We start from the raw sequence: 22816 nt of genomic DNA on the forward strand, positions 1-22816 counted from the left end.
CAAAAGTTGTCTGCTGAAAGGTGCAACAGGTGGTTCAGTTTATTCGATATGTCTTTCTCAGTATAGTGGAATACTCAGAATCTACCATCTGAAAATTTCAACAGGTTCTGCGTGCAAACAGTTGTTCACTCATTATTTCACCTCCATATTACACATGAAACCATAACATTACAGCTATAGCCCCATTAGTATTACCTATGTTTAATTTCAGTTCTCAAGCAGCACATATGACCGTCCTGCTTGAGGTAATAAAGGGCAAGCATTCCCAGTTTATCTTACCATCAACATCCCAATTAAATCCTGTTGCTTTGCAGTATATGCAGTAATTAAACACTTGTGTTGGCCATTTTATCAAAGAAAATGTCTAAAAGTGAATATATAAAGTGACTCAAAACAAGAACATTAAAAACTGATTAAAGTTTAAATAGAAAAATATAAACCAGATAAAGACCTGAAACACAAACACAAGTAATTTTCTGATTTTGCTCTAAAAGTCTGATTATCATTGTTGAAAAAAATCAGAAAACATTCATTGCAAGAATTTCATTGTTACCCGTCACATTTCAGCACAGAGGCGGAGGGAAGTGCTGAGAAAGTGAACAGATGTGTGTCTTAATTGATGGCACAATGTCAAGCACACGGCCCACTTTAGATTTTTGAGTCACGCTTGTTCTCTCAAGTGGCAGCATAAACTTGGTTTTGTTTAATTGTTTTTGTGTAATGCGAAGACAAGAAAAGACAAAAGATTTTAAACAGGAAAAGCCCGGAGAGCAGATTGAATCAAATACTGTACATAAGTAGCTTAAAATGTCACAGTTACTGTACTTTACTCATACATTCAAGTCTTATGCATGATCTATTTTGCTGTATGTCTATTCATACATACAGTAAATTCTACTGAGCCCCAAATAAGATATGCTTATTAAACACAATGTATTATTAACAATCACATTTTTGGTTTCAAAAATTTGTGGCTTGTCCCACATATAAGGTCTGTCGTTTTTGGGGCCCAATGTCAGCCTTCAGAGGGATAACTGTGTAAAATTTTACTTTTGTTTTACCTCATAATAATCTAATCTTGCAATCTAACCTATGCAAAAAGACAACTTTGTATTGTAAAACTATGTTAAGTATTAGACTGCGCTGGTTGTGGACACACTCTGTACTACTGCAGTTAGAAAGATAAATAGAGGAGCTCTCCCAGCTCTCTCACTGAATGCTGCTGAGGCTGATTGAGACAGGCAGTAGCTGAGATTATGATTGCAGCCATGCGGTGACATAGCGATCACTGTGGCTGCAGCCACAGCTTTGCTTTGGGTGTTATGATTATGGTTATGAAACATTAGTTTATAATGGTTGGGCGTGCGCAAATTATTAATATGACTGTGCTGCTTGAGAACTGAAATTAAACTTTTTTTTTCTAAAGTCCTGTGAACTAATGGCAATAAATCTGTCATATCTGATAAAAAGCACACAGGTTGCAACAGTTAAAGAGGGACTATTATTCTTTTCACTGTTTCATCTAATGGATAAAATATTACTAATGTGGATTCTTAAATTAAACTTAGCCAAAGGTCAAATAATAAATGGACGCATCTGCAACTACTGTGATCGACTTGTTCAAGGCCAATGTTTATACTCAGTTTTTGAATTTATCAGTGAGAGAAGCATCACATCATCTCATCGACTCATTATCGGGAATAATAGTCACAATATCAATATAAAAACTCACAAATGCCAACAAATTCCTGTAGGGAGATTGTTGAAGCTATCAACATGAATGATGGAAAATGTATAAAGACCTCAAAAAAGTTGAGCAATAAATATAGTTGCATAAAGTTACACTGCAGAAGTCTAAACCACCAAACAGACTGCATATAACAGATGGACTAAGCTTGAAGCTACAATGTTATCACTTTGGTAACCGGTATAAATGGAGCCAGAAGTAATCATGTTCGTACAAGAGGGTGAAGTTAGAAGCAAATTCTAGTAAGCTTGAATCTGTAGTGTACGGGTGCAATCCATAAGTCCAAAAATTTCCCTCACCAAAAATTAAAAACATTTTAAAACAATGGCAAAATAATTTAAATGCTGTGTAACATGAGAGTCATCGGGGTGTATGCTGTTCAAACCTTCTATTAACGAGGGGCTGCTTATCAGAAGACAGATGACCCAAAGGGAGGGAGGGGGAAATGTGCTAAAATGGTTGTTATAGCAATTCTTATAATAATGACACTAATAGTAACAACAACATTTTAAATGTAGATGTGTCACATCAGCATATCTTCTTTCTGCAGAGAATTTCCCTAATGTGGCAGTGGATTATAACTAAACTAATGTTCCTTATACTGACATGACAGATGATTATGACTCTTTTAAATTGATTAGCTGTAAAATATTCATACTGATGCACTCTTGACTGTGGCTCGTCTCCAAACAAAGTGGCACTGAACATGGAAACTGCAAATTCACATGGAATTCCCACATTTTTACACAACTATTCATGGTTTATTGATGAGCTGCTGGTATCACGCTTAAGTGGATTAAAATAACCCACACATTTGTCTGGTTTGCTTCATGTGTTGCCATGAACCAGGCGGAGAATATTTTCCTCTTTCGGCAGCACACACACACAAGCAAATGTAAACCTTTCAATGAGTGAATTGAAAATTCAAGCAAAAGAGAGGCTTCACAAGTCAGACTGGGCCTGACTCTGCATTAAGATGTCACTTTGACAGATACGCAGTGAACCAATCATGACTGAACTAAGAAGGCATGAAAATAAGAAGTGACAAGGGACCCCAGCAGTTTTCAGACTCGCACAGAGGAAACATGAATGAACAGAACACCCACTATGAGAGGAACACCTCCATGCTCAGTATGCAGAGAAGAAACAGCTCCCTGTCTAAGTGGGCAGGCAGTCAGCATGGGGAATATCAATAGCCAGTTTCAATAAGATTTGTATCGACCTTCGTCTGTTGTCTGGGGCCTGGCTGTGTGGCCTTTTCTTTTATGGCTGGGACACACTCCGAGAAAAAATACAGCCAGCATTGCAGTGAAAAATCTCTGAGGCGAAAAGCAGAGCAAAAAATCCAAACAGAACAAATCAATTTTCATCAGATGAGGGAGTGAATGTGAGCGGGGATCAATCAACCAAAGTCATGGTGTGAAAGAACAGTGCAGAGTTTCTGCTGTACTCCGGCCGTACAGGGGAGAGTTTCCAGCAGCCCAGCTTCACTGAGCACCTGCAGCTGATGCATGAAGTGAGATTTGTGGGAGACGTTAGAAGGACAAATCAACTTCTCTAGTGTGGAAAACATGAACAAAGTCACTGCACTGCATCATAAATTCAAGATTTACTGAGTAGATTTGCAACTGAATGAGATTCCCAGAACAACATCACAGTATAACTTTACGTGCTGATTAAATAAACATGCCATGTCATTTGATGCACAGCTCACAGCAGCTCAACCCCCCCAACTCAATAGTGTGTTGTGACTTATTTTGTCATACATATGTCTGATAGCTGAAGGCAAGAGGAACTCAACAAAGTATCTCTGCTCGGTCACCCTTAATATTAAAGATTTACAGTAATAAAGAGAAGCAGTAAAAATCAGGGAGTAGCAAAGGGCACGAGATACTCTAAGACTTGGTGCTCGAGGATTGATTTGATTTAAAGCGAGTAAGGTTTAATTGTGCGTGCAGAGAGGAAACTGTAATGAGAGAGACGGCAGGAGAGAGGTAGCAACGCTGAACCGAGGAAGCGTTAAAGTAGAGAAGTAGAGGAGCTTTAACAGGGAGAGGGGGGAAGGGGAGCCAAGGGAGAGCATTCCTCACAAAGACGAATGGCAACTGGGAGTCATGTTGTGGAAATCTCCTCACGTACAGCGCTGTGCTGCAAGAGTTGCAGGGTCGGTGGACAGGTGACCTTGAAAATATAGGATTTTTCATGCAAGGTCAGACCAGCAATTTCTTTTTATTGCAAATCAAGGTGGGTCGAAAACGCAGCAAAATGCAAGGATGCGCAGGGAGCAAGCATCAATGTCAGCCAACAAACACTGTCTGTAAGCAAGAGTATGGTTAGTTTTTAACAAATGACTCAGCTCATTTTGAAAATGTGGGGCACATTAGGATTAAACATTCCTCGCTCACCGTTGCTGTTGACACATTGGACCTGCACAATCTGGGTGCCGGAGCCACACTGCTTCCCATCATCAGGAATGCACGGACTCAGACTGATCAGCTGCCAGTCGTAACAAGTGGGCTCGTCACATGGCACCGCCTCCACAAGGTGTGGACAGTTTCCAGGACCTCCCGTTGGCTCGTTTGTAATCTGTCGTTTCCTCAGTTTGAAACCTGCAGTGCAAAGACAGTTATCACAACTGACAAACTTTTGTGTGTGTAGCAGGCTTTAGTTTTTTCACACAACCACATACATAAGGGGAAAATAGTCCTCATCTTACTCCACTACATGTTAAAAGTTATATTTTATTGCATTGTATTTATTTATATCATGTGATAATTTTTTCTAATCATACACATTGTATATTTTTTTAAAAATTGTCTAGTTTCATCTGTCACAGGTGGGTTTGATAGCAGTTGGTTAGCACATGCAATACATGTATGTAATTTCCCCTCTAGAGGTTTTCTCTATCTTTTTTAAACTACACTATAAATAATATCACAACCGCTCAGATTTATCTTTAAATCCTTGCATAAATAAGCCTCCTTTTAGGTTGGAGACAAATGAATTAAATAGGCTCCACGCTGACCAGCTACACCCCTAAAACAATCGTATATACAGCAAGTATTTCTCTGTAGACCAACTACTTCTCTGTTTAAACTGGGCCTTTCATGTTTTTCCTTACTTTCTGTCTCATAAAAACTGTTACAGTGATGGATATTCTAACAAAACATGGTGAACAGTTGAATAAATTACATTTGTGCATATGCAAGTAATCCCTGTAAGCCAAAAGGTCAGGCTTCAGAGTTCTTTGAGCACTCAGTCTTCTTCCTACATCAGTGAGACAAGATATTACTTATATGGTCATCTCTGACTCCCAACCAAATACTGTTAAAACCTTCTGTTCACTGGAGTCTGAGAGTGTGCACCAAGTTCCAGTATAACATAAGTAAGCATCTTTTTGAACCATTAATCCACTTAAAAATAAATAAAGCCACTTGAAAATAGTGCAAAAATAAAATGATTTATGCTATTAATTAATTTAATATTATTAATGTAGGATTTTACAAATAGTGAGATCTTACATTACATTTTACTTTACTAAAGTCTGAGCACTTAAATGTTTGTTTGATGGTTCGTTTCTTGATATGGCTCATCAATAAGAAACCTTTATGATTTCACTTCATTGCTTAAGTTTATACTTATGTGCAATATTTGCATAAACATTGTTATTCACTCACACTATGAACAAAGACTGCCATATTCTGATGCAACAAAGGGACATTTTAGACTGAAAATGTAATTAGGCTGCTGTAGTTTCCTTAGAAATTGTATGCTTTTTACCTATTCTGTAACAAGATGACCTGCTACTACTGGAGACAATCAGTCATTAAAAATTCAGCAATATTCTCTGAAGCTATGTGGTAAGGTGAAAACCAATATAAGAATATTTTTTAATGTAAAACGATATAAAGACTGCATATTCATTAAGCACATTCAGGCTCAATCATATTATTCTACAGCATTCTAATTATAACGGCCTCGTACAAAAAGATAACAAACGTGATGGATGGTGTACAAGCAGCATTTAATACACAGCAGCCACTTTTTTTCATTGTTTTTGAGCAATAATTATTAGAAACAATAACAAGGAATAATTTAAGAGGTTCTTGTATTTTCAGCACAAAATATTGAATCGGGTGAGAATTTATCTCGGTGCCAGGAGCACAAGAGGGTGACAGATGACTGACAAATTATTTTCGGCTTGTTTATCTCCTATAATGAAGACTACATGGAGGCAAGAAGGGGGAGTATTTAGGAAAAAACACTGAACAGCCGGTCTTAGATAGTGTCTGTAATTATTTTAAACCAGTGTAATACAACAGCGTCGATAAAGCATAATAATGCTTAAAACGTGACACACTGAGTATAGTACTTAGAGCAGACAGAGACAGTTTAGTTGATAATGGCAGCTCATATTAGCTGAAGGCTCAGCTGATACCCTATTTGAGGCCTCAGTCACGCAGGCTTAGAGACCGCTCGGAGACTCCCTGGCAACTGTTGGTCACCAGGGAAAAATGTGACTGGCGAATCTGCAACCTGCTTTGAAACCCACCTCCATCCCAACTCCTGACTAAATTAACTGACTGGAGTCATTATCTTGCCCTCCAATAACACTGTGAGGAGTCATTTTTGACCAGGACATGTCCTTCAATGCACATATTAAACAAATATGTAGGACTGCTTTCTTCCATTTGCAGTATGGAATCGAGAGACAGCGACTATCTCTATTTTTAAGATTAGGCTTAAAACTGTCCTTTTTGATAAAGCACATAGTTAAGGTTGGATCGGGTGATCCTAAGTCCTCACTCAGTTACTCTGAAATGGGTCTAGGCTGCAGGGTGATTGAAATCCCACTATCAAAGCGCTTGCTCATAGATGCTCATATAATTGTTGGGGTTTTTCCTCTGTTTTACTTGTATTAATGTTGGGTCTTTACCTTACAATATAAGGCATTGAGGCAACTGTTGTTTTGATTTGGCACTCTATAAATGGAACTGAATTGAATGTCATAGTGCCGATCTGTTCTGTGCACGCCATGGAGTCTTGCTGCTACTCCCCCAGCTTATGCATTACATGTATGCAGATCCACAAACGTAGAGCAATTGAGAGGTGCAAAACAGAGCCACAGTGCCAAACGTAATAGAGTGCAGTTAGAAATAGCAATCACCTTTTGACTATAATAGTTTGGACTGAATTACATATTTCAACCATTCAGGTACCTTTCTTTCCAGCCTGATCATCACAGTTTTCAAAGGTGCAGGGCCCCCAGGCACCCCATGGTGATACCTCACAGTCGATGGGACAGGGGATTTGGCACAGCTGGGATCTGTTGGGGATTGGACCTTCGCACAGCTTGTTTTCCACTGGGCGGGAGGCTGTGCAGATAAACAAAAGGGAAACACACAATAAGCAGCAGATAAAATGAGCCTAATTCTGAGGAATTTTTCTTCTTTAGCAGCATTGAAAGGAGCAGGAACAAGGGACGCAAAAATGCTTATTTGCTTTTATTCCTGGCATAAAATCCCTGCAGAGGGTAGATGAGAGCCACAGTGAAAAAACAAAACATGCCTGTGAAGTAGACACTATTATCCCTTTGTTTTGTTTATCGTCTCCCTGTTAGCATGTCAGAATGATAAATTAGCAATGATTATCTCGTACAACGCCTTGCTAGCAGCATAAAACATTATGGAGCCCTGCCCACGGACTCTCAACGGAGACATAGGAAGAGGAGGCAACAATACAACACTAAAGGTGTAAGAGAACACGGACAATATCTTGGCTCATGTTTATTCCATGAGGTGTAATTTGGCATCTACTTCTCCTAGTCATGCCATGCTGGATTCTAAAAAAGCTCTTTCCACGAAACCACTGGTAAATGCATGCCAGTCTGAACTCTGGGGGGGAAGAAAAGAGGAGATGCTATCACCGTGCAAGAAACAGCTCTGTGACAACTGTGCAGAATACATTTCTACACATCTGCATCATGATAAATAAATCTGATGTGTGGAGTTCCTGAAGATACAAAGTTAATGCATTTATTCATGCACAAAATCATGCAAGTGTCATTTCAAAGTGGATGTTTCTGCTTTCAGAGACATTTTTCTTTTTTTCCCTTCACCCTTTTGAGCCTCGTGAGACTAGAGGCTGACAGGAAATGAACAAAGAGACTAGGAGAAAGGGGACTTTTGATACAAGCCTGACCACACGCAGAATTTAAGGTTTTTCAGCTTAATTGCATATTTTCCATTTGTATTGTTTACACAGTTTTAGCAGAAAGTAATACATTTAATCTGATGCAAAAAGGGAATGGAGAGGTTTTTTTTCCAGGAAAGTGAAACCAACTGCTGACTGTATTTTCCAAACAATGACACCATCAGCATTTAGATTGGTTGCCTTTAAGGTCTGCTTTTATCTTTACAATTCCCGCTCCCTCAGAAAATAAAAGCAAACTGGCAAAACTGGGAGAAAAAAAAATCACTTTTTTTGCCTGTGGACAAACCGGAGTAACTACATTACGTGAAGAAGAACAGAGAAGATGGTGCGAAAAATGGATCCCTTTTTTTTCTGTGTCCATAGAAACTATTGCAAATGACCTCAGTCGGAACAGGGGTGTCAACAGCCCTCACACTGTGTTGGGAGAATTGACTGATGCTTACGTGGTGCCAAACAAGCTGAAGAGGCACTTGGGAACCCAAAGTCCCTTCTCTGAGAGAAAATTTAAAAGAATGTTGCATGTAAGTTGAGACACCATTCACTGGACTGTGGAAAATAAAAAAAGATGCTTGCAGGTGGCATGCCAGCTGCAAATGTGCTGTCAACAGAGCTTTCAGCTGACTGCACAACCAAAACAATAGTTCATTCCTGACATGTCAAATGGCAAAGCATACAGGTGTTGTATGTTTGAAAGACAGATAGTCACTACACTGATATCTACTTTGTTTATGGAACAACTATGTAATCAAAACAGAAAATAGAGATCAAAGGTGATCCTACTAAAGCCCTGACTCATGTTGCAGTTAACTTATCTTAGCATGAAGCCTGAAACCAGAGGTAAACAAACTGCTTGGCTCCGTAACAGAACATTTTAAGTTTGCTAATTAACCCGTTACACCTTGTTGACTGATTGATTGTTGGTTTGCTGAACCAATCAAGTGTTAAAATGGCAATTTGTCTTGATGACATGAGACATAAGCTTTGGAGGTAATGGAGAGAAGCAGGCTAGCTGTTTTTCCCCGTCTCCAACCAGCTGCTGCCTGTAGTTTCATATTTACCAGACAGATATGAGATTGGCCTTCATCTTTTCATGTAACTTTTAAAGAAAGAAAATAAGTGTGTTGCCTACAATTTTAAATCATCCCTTTAAAGCATGAAGCCAGCAGCACACCAGCTTCATGCTTCCAGGTTTTCCTGATTAGAAGAAGTCTGGCTCACTGAGCAGACGAGTCCAACCCTCTGCCTGAAGCTCCCCACATTGACGGACACTTCTGAACCTCTCTTCCTGCAGCTACACTCAGAAAACCTGCAAAGCTGAGCCTGTAAATCAGATTTCATTCTGCGCAAAATTCTGACTTCACCATTTTTTGAGCTATATAGCTTTAATAAAGATAACTATAAAACACTGATTCCCAGGAATAATGACAAGTACTGTAGAAGGTACTTCTTCACTACTTGGAAAGATGAACTATTACAGTTATTTTTGTTTAATTTAATAATTGAAACGTGGCCTATACAGGGGGAGATATTTGAATAGTAGCTAAAGGTACTGAATGAATGTTTAAAATAGTGAGCCGACCATTATGAATGGTTAAAACATAAATATGAAAATATGAGCTAAAAGTTGACCAGGTCTGATTTAAGATTTCCTACTTATTGCAATTAAATGTTTTGAGGTGAACTGTGGGGATACAATAGACGAAACTATAAAAACCCTGTTTAACTACATGTTGTTATACACAATACAATATCATAAATATAAATGATTATACATGAACTTAAATTAACTGTAACAATGTGGGCGGACTTTGTCTGGTTTTAATGTGAAGCTGTAGGAGAATAAATTGGCACCATCTGTCGTAATAGGAAGTACAGCTATAGTAGATTTTGCCCCTATAAGAAAATCCGCTCTCTGTGAAAACTGATTCTTGGTTGAAAACAAGATGATGAAAAATACATATCAGAAGCTTTGTCTGAGTATGGATTGATCTCTACTTTTGAAATATTGTAATTAATACTGGAGTGTGTTTTTTAAAAGAAGATATTTAACGATTCATACAACAAAAAAAACCCTCTTCTTCATGTTCAACCTGAAGCACTTTATTTCCTGTATCCCAACTGTTCCTACAAGACATCTAAAGCTTAAAGTCTCTCATAGGCAGGACAGCCAAATCATAAATCCCTCAGAACTGTACAGGGAAAGGCAGAAGGGCCTTTTGAAATGCAAAATGTCTAATTCCTTTTACAAATACACTGAAAGTCAAATACTGAGTTTGCTGAGCCACTGTTAATCCACATCTTATTGGAGAACTACACTCTCTTCAATCTTTTAACATCAGTCCATTTGTGAATACTAAATTGGGGGCTGACAGTGTATCAGCCTCTCTATAAAAGGGAGAAAATATCCTGGAGAATATCCTGACTCTCTGTTAGTCCATTTTGTGGTGTACTCTCCAATGAGTTCATTTCTCTATTGTGCAAAAATGACAACGGTAGAAAAAAAATCCCTCTTGCAAGTGCGGCTTACTGTCTGCAGCGGTGGAAAACGTCTTGCTATCCGTATTCCGTTTGTAGTGGAACAAAGTTTGTCTTACAGTTCCTTCAAAGCTTTAATTCTTCTATCCAGTAGAAAACAGAACTTTGGTGTAAAACTAGTCATCCTTTGTTTTACTTGAAAACAACACTAAGAACTGGCAAGAGAGCAAAAGTTTGGGATTGTAACTGCACAACTGGCTCGTGTATACTGAACGTGATTATGATTATCTAAATTATCTAAAGCATTACAGCAGCTGGGGCAAAGTCTACTGTAAAAAGAACAAGGAAGAAGAAAAGCGGAAAAGGAAACAGAAAAAAGAAGAGCCAGAGAAAGAATAAAAACCAAATGAAACAACAAAAAAAGGCAAATAAAGGAGGTGAGGAGTGAAGGTAGATGAGGGTAGGATGATGGGAAAGGAAACAAGTGCAAAAAGAGAAGAAACAAAAGATTGACAAGAAAGAAGACAAGAAGAGTTGGTGCAATGAGAAGGGAGAGGAATGGAGGAGAAGTTACAAACTAACCAAGAGGTTAGGACAGGAAATGCATGAGGAAAAGCAAAGGAAACATGGCAAAAGGAAATGGAAATGGAAAAAACAACCAAAAGGAAAGATGAAAAGGATGAAAGCAATTGGAGGAGGGGAGAAGACAGAAGGGAGGGAGGGGTGAGGCAGGCGGGGGACGCATAAATCGGGGAGACGGGCTTTGTGACAGCATGACTAAAAACACCTACCTGTAATCTGGAAGGTGATGGAGAGAAGAGGGGGGACACTAGGCTTCTGCTGTTTTTGGGTCTGACCCGCTGCAATTACAAGGGAGATAGCGCTATTAGCTACGCACACACAGGGGAGACAGAGGCACTATCAAAGAAACAGAGGGAGGGAAACGGCACAACAGAGACAGGCAGAAACTAATGCAACAACAACAGCAGACCTGAGCCTCATAACCCAAACATGTTCAATTAAATGCAGATCAAATCTTTGGTTTGAGTGGAAAGCATAAAATAATTGCTGTGCATGGTTCATTTCTTCCGACAAGGCCAAATCAGAGGGAAAGCCACGTGGACCCTAGGAGCATGCCATTTTATCAGCTTAGATAAGAAAGTTGACACATGAAAAGAAATTACTTTTTTTAACACTTTTCTTTTTTTCAAACTTAACGGCAGCAGACTAGGTAATGAAAGTGAAAATAAACATTAGCTGTGATTATGCACTGCGACTTTTTAGCCTGTCTGTGTATTTAAAGGAGCGGTTAAGCAATTGCTGAAATGCTCTTGGCTGTATTTGAAAACAGCAGCAGATCGATTTCACGAGCTACAGAGCTAATTGATGCCTGTTTGCTCACTGCAGACAGGAAAAAAGTTCATTTAAGCTTAATTTATGAGCAAAAGATCACAACAATAGTTCTTTCAAGGCACTTTATATTGAAAGGTAAAGAACAACATTCTAGAAAGAGCTTAGTGATCAAATCCCCTATAAGCAGGCACTTAATGATCTTATATACATGCATGCTAAGGTATTTCAACCTGACACATAAATATAAACAACACATTGTTTATTGTGTACAAAACAGAAATTAGTCCCTTTAGCACAAACTGAACAGCAGTTATGCGTTTGAGAAACTCAGCCAGATGCAGTGACTCTGCCCACACTGTAAAAAAAAATCTGTCAAATTTACGGTAAAATACCGGCAGCTGTGGTTGCCAGGAATATACCGTGTAAAAAATGTGGAATCTGTAAAAGACAATACGGTATACTGGTTTTGTAACCCTAATTTTTAAGGTAGACAACGTATTATTTTACCAAAATCATGATAGAAAAAACCAAATATATTTGTCAATTATACAGCAATTTAATGTAAAAAATGCAACTTTCCATAGCTTTTTACGGATATTTGCAGTAAAAAAAAAGTAATAATATAATAATATTTACAGTAATTTGTTGTTAATTTAACAGTAATAGGATAGACCCTATTATTGTAAATAACTGTAAAAATAACAGAAATATGTTAAACCTTATTAAAACCTTTGACAGTAAAAAACACAGTGAAATTGTATAACAAATTACAGCATTTTATTTTGACCAGATACATTTTACGGTAAATTCCTGGCAACCACAGCTGCCGGTATTTTACCGCTAAAAATACAGTACAATATGAGGAACATAAATGGTTTACCGTACATTTTACATTTGCAACCGCTAAATATAGAAAAATCTAAAGATGCTCATATACAACCAAGGTAGAGAATATTACTGAAACAATGAGAAAATTTGACATACCATTTGAAAACAGACTAAACATATTATTTTCTCTATTCCTACAAAACAGCATAGATCTTGAGAATACAGCATGTGTCCATATATATGGCTGGTAATCCATGGAGGAATGAATAAACATGAAACAAAATATTACCTGCCCCTGACCTATCAACAGTAATGAGTCACTGGGTCCTGCCTTGGTGAAGGAAAGGACTCGGTGGAGTTTCTAATGCGCATGGTGTTGAAGATACAAGCTCTGCAGGAGTACTTCAATGTCCATCAGGAGTTCACTTTGGACTGGCAGGATCCCCTCTGCAGCAAAAAAAATGGACAAAGTTTGATCAGTGCTTGAGCAAAATGCACAGAAATGAACAAAACGTGCTGCCAAAACCAGATCTAATGATAAATGATTTCTTAAGTGTAAAATATACAGTTCTTAAAGGATAGCTATTGTCAAAATGCAACCTGGGCTGTTTTTTTCAGTTTTTTTTTTTTTTACTGTAAACGAGACAAACATATATCTAAAAGCATAATTACGACAAACGAGCCGTTTTTGAGATTGACCGTGATTTTGTTTTGTGGTCAATAGCCAGTGAATGGGAATACTAGGGGGCCGGGGCATAAATTTGAGCACATCAAAATCGATACAGTAAAAAAAAACAAAACAAAAAAAAACAGCCCAGGTTGCGTTTTGGCAATAGTTATACTTTAAATCTACTTATGTAAAAGTTATACACAGACAACGCAGCCCTAATCACAATCATAATTTGTTGGAAAACGTATTTAAGTTTCGTATTGATTTATCATAGAACTTGAAGTTAATGGCTGAATGCATGGTGATGAGACCTATCATTCAATCTACATTTTATAGCGTATGAAACTGCTCACCTGGACATGAACCTGAGCTCGGCTGATTAAGATTAGTGTCTCCTGTCCATCTTTCTTTAGCAAAACTTGAATAATACCACTGCTTACCTCTTATTGAATCTTTGGGTGCAGACTTAATTGAAGAGCCTCGTATAAACAGGCAGGGTGTGATGTGTAGGGAAACCAAAGAATACAGCCGCCATCATTTCTGCCAGAAGACTCATTGGGTGCAACGAAGCTTTCATTGTGGACTGGCTAGATACCTTCTGCATTCAGAAGGAAAACAAGAAGGGCATACACCATAAACAATAATAACTGACAAAAATAATGAGACAAGAAATTAAAGTAACAAAATAAGTGCAAATCAAGTTTCCCTGTGTTACAGTGTAGCTGAATGTTTTTCAACAATTTGATTTACGGTAAAACACATACCAAATATTTCCAGCCAAGGTTTGTTTCAATCTTCAGCATTTTTTTCCTGCCATTGTCTTGAAACTGTTTCATCTGTCTCTCTCATTTGATGCTGTTTACAAAAACAAAACAGCAATATTGTAAAGGGAAAAAGGAAAATTAATTTAATGGAAAAAAAAAAAGATTATGACCTGAAATCTCACCATTTCCTGAGAGTCACAGGTCCTTTGAGTATCCTTATGGTTTCTGCTCAAATTCAGTGTCTGAAAAGGGCAGGAACAAAACAAACCTTTTTAATCATAATAAAGACAAAATAAGATTTAGAGACAGACGACAAAGAAATGTGTAAAATATCTTCTTGAATCTGTTTACTTTACTAACCTTGAAAGAGACTCTTGGGTCTTAGCTGTGCCACCACCCTTAAACCTTAAAACAGATGGAGACGATATGCTGGCCTGGCTTGAAATTTCCATATTTGGTGCTGTAAAACAATATCACAAACAATAGATTAATTGTACTTTTTGGACCTTGGCCAAAGCATAATAGAAAAAACAGAAAGTCCTTCATGGCTATTGTGCAATGAAATCATAATACTTACTGGTTTGTTTCTCAGATGTCTCCACTCCTAATGATTGTAGTGCCTCCAGTACAATTTCAAGGATTGAGGCAGACAGGTCCGGCAGCACCTTAGTAATGGAACTCCTTATGCTGCCCCCCATTTCCAAGATGTCTGATAAAAGAATGTGAATAAAGGTCAATTTACACCAAGTGGTACCTTTGGTCTTAAAATATGAAGCTGATCTTGCTTGATACTACACTTTTATACAGTGTTTCGTAAGTACCAAACTAACAGCACCATTATTGTGACAGCACACTGTGTTTCAGTGGAACCATTTGGTACCCATACTTCATGTAAGATGTTAATGGATAGAAATCAATTAAGTCAATGGGTTTTGACCAAAAAAATCATTTTATTTAAAACAGCTTACTATCACTTATGTCACACAGAACATCAGCAGGAGGCTCAGTAGAGGGCTCTTCTGATTTCTGCCACAGATCAGACTCTAGCAGACATCTCAAAGTCTCTCTTAAAGGCACATAATAGGCAAACCTATCTTTTCTGTTTTCATCTCTCCCTAAAAATATTTTCTTTGGTTCCGCATAGTTGAAGGCTTTTTTAAAGATCTGAGCTCTGGAGTGCACTGTCCTCAATGGCCCGGTATGACATGCAGAAAAAAAGATCATAGCTTTTGACAGACTCACAGACTTTGTTGATGTCCTCCTCTGATAATGATGTGTCATCTTTTAACAGTGATGCAAGTTTACCCAAACTGTATGTCTGTCCCAACTCATGCATGTTCTGCATTTCCTCTACAATGTTCTGTATGGTTGAAGCAGGCAGTAGAAACTGACCCTGCAATTTTAAGTAGAATAGTGAAACGTTTCTCAGAAAAAGATCACAGAATTCAGGGGGCATTTCCATGTTATCTTCATGTGTAATAGACTGTGCAGCAGGCTCGGAAATCAAGGGTACAAAGTCATCTGATGTGGTTGGAACAGATGATGATTGACATGCAGACTCTCTATATAAATCACCAATGCTGCTGTCTGAAAACTCTGTGTTTACGTGACATGTGAGCAGTAAAAGATGATTTAACTCTAAAGGTATTTGTGCATCCTCTTACTGGACAAGTGACCACGTGTCCTTCCACAATATGGCTCTTCAGATGAGCTATTAACTCTTTAGAGTTCTGACACTGACGTTCACACATCGCCATTGCACATGTAAACGAAGAAACCACCACCACACCAGTGACATGGGTGGGGGCAGAGTGTCTTCGGTAAAAATGAGCCTTAAACGCGCCATACCTGGTGTATGTCTGCTTGCAGCCTGCTTCAATACACCGAAAGAAACAACGTGGCTCATTCCGATGCAGTTTACAATGAAGCACGTAGCCCCTTGATGACTGAACTACCTTACCACAGAAATTACACGTTAACATAACTCCATGTACTTTGGTAATTCCTCCCTAGCGAATTAAGCACGCCATATACAGAAACTAATCCAGAGCAATGCTTCCCTCGCAACAGTAATGCTAACTCAACTCACAAATGCTAACTAAATTCACAACCTCACTCATAAAAAACGAACTGCTAAAATTATCTATAAACGCTGGGCTGGTGGATTTTTATAACAGAGATAACTTGAAGTTGCATGTACTCACCTCACCTCGAACTAATTGTAAGCTGCCAGGATGTCTACAAATTCCGAAGATGCTGTGGTCCAAGCAGCAATAAATGGCGCTAATATACGAGTTCAAAACTGTGTCCGTTAGCGAAGCCAACTTGAGTCTCCTGCATGAAAAAAAGAGCGGTTGGCACACAGCTCAGCAGCGCGCCGCGCTATTGGTCATTTTCAGGTGACGTCATCCCGCAATGTAACGTCGCTCTTTGTTTCTTTAGGAGGTTCGAATTTGATCAGAAGTCACGTCTGCAGACCGCTGCAGCCACGTCTTGCCTTGCTTCCCCCTTTTTTGGTGAAATGGTTCGCTCATACTGCACAATGTTGCTACCAGATTTTTTTTCTCTGCAATTCGAACGTAAAACGTCTGTACACAGTTTACCAGCAGTTTAGCTACCAATCAACAGCGATCACACAAATTCAAAATTTAAGGCCGACCCACTTAAGGTGGTCTGATAATATGGCGTGAAACACAACAACATAAAGTTGTTTTAAAATAATAATTAAAAAAGATTATTGAAATCAATTTTATTCACAACCATAAACTTTATTTTTAACATCTTCTTTTGCTGTTGATTTTTTTATCAGAAGGTTAACAATGATATACTGCAGGCCTAACTTTTAATCTGTATATCAGTATCTGAATTTTAAAATAAAAAAATACTATCAGTTTTATTGTCTTTCACTGCTGATATTTGCTTTTTTTTTAATGGTATGTACTGGTTGTATTATTACGGTGGACCCTATTTTTTAACATCTTGTTTCTGTAAAAATGAATGTTTTTGTTTGCTTAAAAATCTACAGCTTTATACTGTGAATTCCAATGTGCACAACCCCAAAAGATGTAGTTTTACTCAAATAATACCGTAAAATCTAAGTTTTTCAGACATTTTCAACATTACAATATGTAATTGTAAAATGTATGCATATTTATTTGTTTTCACAGAAAATATTTATAATTTCAACATTTTATTACAGTAAAAAACAAAGTTTTATCCAGTCTCACAATTAACGGTTATTCAATCTATTTAATACAGTAAAAGGAAGTTTTTGATTTTACGCTCCATTACCGTTGGAATTTGACGGTGTTTTGCTGTATATTTTACTGACTTTTTTTACAGTGCAGCTTCCGAGAGTCTTGTCGTCACAGCAGGGTTGCCAGTTTCTGACGCTACACTGTCTGTATACAGACCAAACCCAAAACCTGTCGTTTGATACGATCACCGCAGGTTGCTGACTGCATCTGCCAGCCCACGCTATAACTGAAAATGCTGCACAGAATTGCTCTGTGAATGCATAAAATGGTGTTTGTCTAGAAATATTTTCAGCAGCTTTCCTTTTCTCCTCTCTGCACTTTTTATGAGAAATTGCGTGGCAGAAGTCGTGTATATTCATCACTTTCTTGGGATTCAGATTGATCATTTCTGTCACTTATTTTGGCCTAAATACTTGTTCAGTAAAAAGAAGAACAAATCAATTTAACATGCAAGTCTCTATAAATTTACAAAATTCTGTTTTTACATTCTTATATTGTGAATAAAAAAAGACATTTGTGTACTGCAACACGATTCTGGAAAAATGTCTTTTTGGCACAGATTCAACGAGGTGCTGGAAACATTCTCAGAGATTTTAATCCATTCTGACATGATGGCATTGTGCAGTTGCTATAGATTTGTTATGCAGCCAACAAATCTACAATCAAACTTCCATTCACAACATCCCAAAGGTGCTCTATTAGACTGAGATCAGGTTCCTGTAAAGCACATTCTTGAGTACAATTAGCCTTTACATTAAAGAAACCAGTTTGAGATGACTTGAGTTTTGTGACATGATGTGTTATCCTGGTGGAAGCAGCCATCACAAAATGGATACACTGTGGTCATAAAAGGATGATTAAGGTCAGCAACAATACCCAGGTAATCTTGACTGTTTAAAAGATGCTCAGTTGATACTAAGGGGCCCAAAGTGTGCCAGGTTCTGACCTTTCTTGTTCTTCGTTGACAGGTGTGGCATCCAGTGTGGTCTTCTGCTGCTTCAAGGTTCAATGTGTTGTGCATTTAGAGATGTTTATGTTGCTTTGGAAGACCTCGTCTGTAATGACTTCCCTGGCCTCTGACATCAACAAGGCATTTTCTTCCACACAGCTGTGGCTCCCTGGATATTTTCTCTTTTTCAGACCATTGTCACCATTGTCTTTAAACTCTAAAGATGGCTATAGTGGGAAATCCCAGTAGATCAGCAGTGTCTGAAATACTCGGACCAGGCCATCTGGCGCCAACAACCATGCCATATTCAGAGTCACTTAATTATTGCATTTGCTTTACTGTCCATTTGAGTGGCTGATTAGAGTGATTAAGTGCAAGTACATGTATATAATGTATTTATATTTACAGTTGTAAATGATTTAAACAGCATATAGTAGAAACACTGTAATGTTTATGATTTATAGCCCTTAGAATTATAATTGTATTCTCAGTGTAAAAAACTTCTACTGTAGATTACTGTAGGCACACTGTAAAATAACTGTCTTTTCATCATACCCTTGTAAAGACAGTGAGAAGCATGGTCTTTCGAGGAAAAACTGCTTTTATATCTTCTGCCAATCTAATCCCCAGTTGCGATTTTATTACCACCTTCAAAATATCTCCATATGCTTCAGCATACCAACACCCAGAGTTACTCATGCTCAGCTGATATTACTTACTTCTGACCCCAGATACTGATCTGGGGTCAGATCGATGCTTCTCCCCCATAAAGATTACTGTTAAGATTTAGGAGGTAGTAAGCTCATTTCAGATCAGGGCTTGAGGGCATCTTCAGCCCTTTAGCACAGTGATATTTATGCATGAGACGGTAGAGAAAGAGAGCTCTGTCATGGTCTGCGGTGGGTGGCTGGAATTTCCATAAGGCTCCTGAACTGACCTGGGATCCGCCCCTGGGCAGGGCCAACTCCAGCTCCTGCACACCTGGAGCCTATTGCAGGCAATCAAGCCAGAGGGATTTAAACCACACGTTGATGTTCATTCACTGCCAGTTTGTCATCAACACATTTGCTGTATTCACCTTGGCTCACGCGCCACCTCCGGACTCAGGATACCAAGCAATCATTCTGAAAATCTCTCTGTGCCTCACCTGCCTGCCCTCCTGCCATCACACTCCATCTGAAGCCCCAGATCTCAGGCCAGCCTTTCCACGCCACTCAGCCTCCCCTGGATTCTCATCACCCCCCTCTCAACACTCCATGTCCCCTACTGCAAGTAAGAATTGCTACTCTTACAACTGGCCACTTCAGAGCTGCCTCCACTACCTCCCTAACTCTTCTATCTTCTCTCTTCAGTGTGACTGTTCCCTGCTCAGCTCCACTCCGCATCTCAGGCCTCATTCCCTCGCCCTAGCCACGTTCCCCAGGCCACGCCTCGTCAAACTCCACGTCTTATTGTTTTTTTTGTCTTTGCTACGTTTTCTTTTTTGCACTTAAACCTAATAAATTGTTACATCATCTGCTGTCTCTGCTATGGGTTTCTGCACCTGAGTCCTGTTCAGTACAGGCCACTCGGCCCCGTGACAAGCTCTGGTTGTAGCAAACATCGCTGAGCTGCTGTCTGCCTCTCTGTCTCAGTGGTGTGCTGTGAGGTTACCCCCCAAAAGAGGGAGAAGAAATCCTGCACCAAGAAGATAAGAACTTTGTACATGTTTGTCTGTGTTCACACTTTCTCACATACAAGTCACGCACGTCTCTCTCGCAGCACTCTCAACATGCTTGTGCAGCGTAATCTTTAACAGAGTTTATGAACACCTCAGATGTATCATCGTGTACCTCACAGCCTCTCAATAGACCTAACAGAACTTCATCTGGAAGGTTATACATTATTTCTGTCATCACAGGTTATATTTTGAACAGTTTCTGTCGATGGATTTAATCTTGGCTACCTGACTCATTATTCTTTAATTACAGCTGACACACAGAGAGCCAAAGGACCACCGATCAATTCGACCACTGAAAAATAAAAAGTGCTAAAGCATCTGAGCTACTATCGCTTCCTTTACAAGTAATTTCCCTTTACTTAATTTAGCATTACCTAAAATAAATTTGACTAATATTGGAACCATAATGAAATATTGCAAAGCATAAATCAGTGTTAGCACAATCTATCACTGACAAATGAAACAGAACAATGATTTGGTTCAGAATAGTTTTTTAAAGCTTTCCAGCTGCAGGTCTGAAAACAGGAATGGGCTCATAAATTATTCTGAAATTTCAACATAACAGTTTTTCTTTGAGTTTTTAATACAGCTTATTTCATTTATTATTATATATTCCAATCAAATTGATAAAAATGGACTGACTATATATATCTAACTTTAGTTGGCTTGCTATTGGGCTAGTAACAACATGCTAATGATACAGTTCTCCAATAACAAACTAGGTCTATTTAAAAATAGTATTTGTGGTACGACCTCTTTTAGTTTATTGGGGTATAAATCTAATAGAAAATGTATAAATCACTCCTACTCACTTCCTCAGGAACTTAGTGAATCAAGTGTTTTAGGCTAGCATCTGGGGTATACTCAGCTGTTTCACAGGGCTATGCAGTCCTGTGATACTACCAAAATACTACCACAATTAAAAGCGGTCAGTACTAGCACCTGAAAAACAGTGCCTAGACTTGGTTGTTTCATCCCATTTTTTAAATCATAATCTTTCCATTTTTCTTTTCATCACTGCTTCTCTTCCATGAGAGCCAGTAGTTTGAGAGATACGAGTAATGCTCATATTATTTCCTCTTAACTTCCTCCAGCTGGTTGCAAGAGAAGATCATCTCTCCCTTTTTGACACCAGTTGCAATTGAGCACCTCACTTCCTCCTAAACTTTGTCACTTGCTCTCATGTGATCAGTATGGTTGAGCTCCATAAGCTTAGTTTCAACTAATGTCTTTAACACCTTCCTTAAGAGGGCAGCTTTGACTCTAAGCTGGCTTGACGAGTGTCAGAAATCGAGGCCTTTACACTTGTGTCCACTGACAAGTCAAAGCAGGTCACAGGACCAGACAAATCCCTGATCTAAAGGGAGAGGCAGCCAGTAAAAGGCTGTATAAAATGTTTACGTGACGAGCTGATGAAAAGAAAATACTACAACAGGTATTAATAAAAATAAAACATTGTGGCATAATATTGGACGTGAACCGAGTCAACATGTTGGCTGCTGCAAGCACATGATATGCAATTATCTGCTACCAACCCACCAAGGGCCTGCAGCTCTTATACACTGTGTGTGGGGATTGGAGGATGCAAGAGTGTCACGTAACAGTGCTTGATCAAATCTATTTGAGTTACCCTTGAGACTGATTTGTTTCAGGCTGTGTGATGGTGTAGTATCTGATGTATGCAGCTGTGGCTACGCTATAGAGGAAAGATGGTTGACAGCCTCCCGAGATCAATATGCGCTCTTGACAAAATTAGATTTCTTTGACAAATTAACTATATAAGGTTTGTATAATTGAAGAGCAGGCCACAAAAACAACACAACAAAATAAAAACACTTGAAAAAGGTAGCGAGAGACAGAGTAGTGGGTTATTGCTAAAGAGTTAATTTAACTTTAATGCACACAGATTAAACATGCAGTGTAATAAAACTTGCAAATGTACACCAAGTCTACACCTCAGCTTGGTGCATAAAAGAGTGAGCATGTTTCTAATGATCAATTTTTCTAAATGGTTTCAAGTAGATAAACTTAAAAGCCTGGCAGCCTTTACAAATCATTCAAAAACCTGCAGAAAATCTGGATTTTGAAACTGAGCAACAAGTTGGAAGTTTCTGCATGACAGCCACAGTATATGCAGAGTGTACTTATGTTCTCATCCAGTGATCAGATACCACAACAGAACTGTCATGATACTGTGTGGCATAGAGTACAAGCTTTACAACATCATACTTTTCATGGAAATTGAGAGTAATTTACATACAGTAGCACTTCTCTCATCCCACTTATCACTCAAAGTGCTTTACACAACAGGACACATTTACCTTCACATAGTGCTTTATGCTATACACTCTAAGCACTTTATTGATCCAACACCCACAACTACAGCCAATTTGAAAACAGCCATTAATTAAAAAGGATGTTCTTGAACTGTGGGATGAAATCTCACCAGGCACACCGAAAACATGTAAATTCCAGCCTGAACCTTCTTGCTTACAGTGCCAACCACTGTGTGGTGGTGCAAGGCATTACGCTGCTGTTTCAGTATTCCTCTTGTAGTATCCTTAGACTTAAATTGTACTATGAACTATACTCATATTACACTAAAGTACTGTAGACTTTATCTATAAAAACAACCTCTTCAAGCTTCAATGAAATGTTAGGACTTCAAGCAACATGATTTTGCTGAGATGAGTTATGGAAGGACTCAAGCTACAAAATGAAACGGAGCTTTAACTGAAATGAAAAAGAAAATTAGAACATCAGTGATGTAATAACTCACCCACCTCATGGTCCATCACAATTCACAGATTCTTGTAATGTTTGAAGCACAGAAAGTAAGT

The 22816-nt window shown here is 38.6% G+C and overlaps 1 protein-coding gene and 1 long non-coding RNA gene across 3 annotated transcripts in view; both read right to left on the reverse strand.

Moving 5' to 3' along the window:
- Positions 1-22816, reverse strand: part of thsd7ab (thrombospondin, type I, domain containing 7Ab) — a 223722-nt gene that overhangs the window by 105440 nt on the left and 95466 nt on the right. The window contains exons 5-7 of the mRNA XM_082550502.1: positions 11227-11295; positions 6967-7122; positions 4153-4356 (exon numbers count right to left, since the gene is read on the reverse strand). Of these exons, the coding sequence (XP_082406628.1) occupies positions 4153-4356; positions 6967-7122; positions 11227-11295 (429 nt within the window). The remainder of the gene's footprint in view (positions 1-4152; positions 4357-6966; positions 7123-11226; positions 11296-22816) is intronic.
- Positions 12185-17367, reverse strand: LOC309716603. Of its 2 annotated transcripts, none has more exons than XR_014279478.1 (7): positions 16260-17367; positions 14628-14759; positions 14411-14510; positions 14233-14292; positions 14051-14141; positions 13727-13884; positions 12185-13063 (listed from the first exon to the last, which is right to left on the reverse strand). It is a non-coding gene; the product is annotated as an uncharacterized lncRNA (long non-coding RNA). The 2 variants fall into 2 exon arrangements; XR_014279479.1 differs by having other exon boundaries at positions 12186-13063; positions 16255-17365.

This window comes from Aulonocara stuartgranti, assembly GCF_965226115.1.
Source record: "Aulonocara stuartgranti genome assembly, chromosome: 11".
In the NCBI taxonomy this organism is placed as follows: domain Eukaryota; kingdom Metazoa; phylum Chordata; class Actinopteri; order Cichliformes; family Cichlidae; genus Aulonocara; species Aulonocara stuartgranti.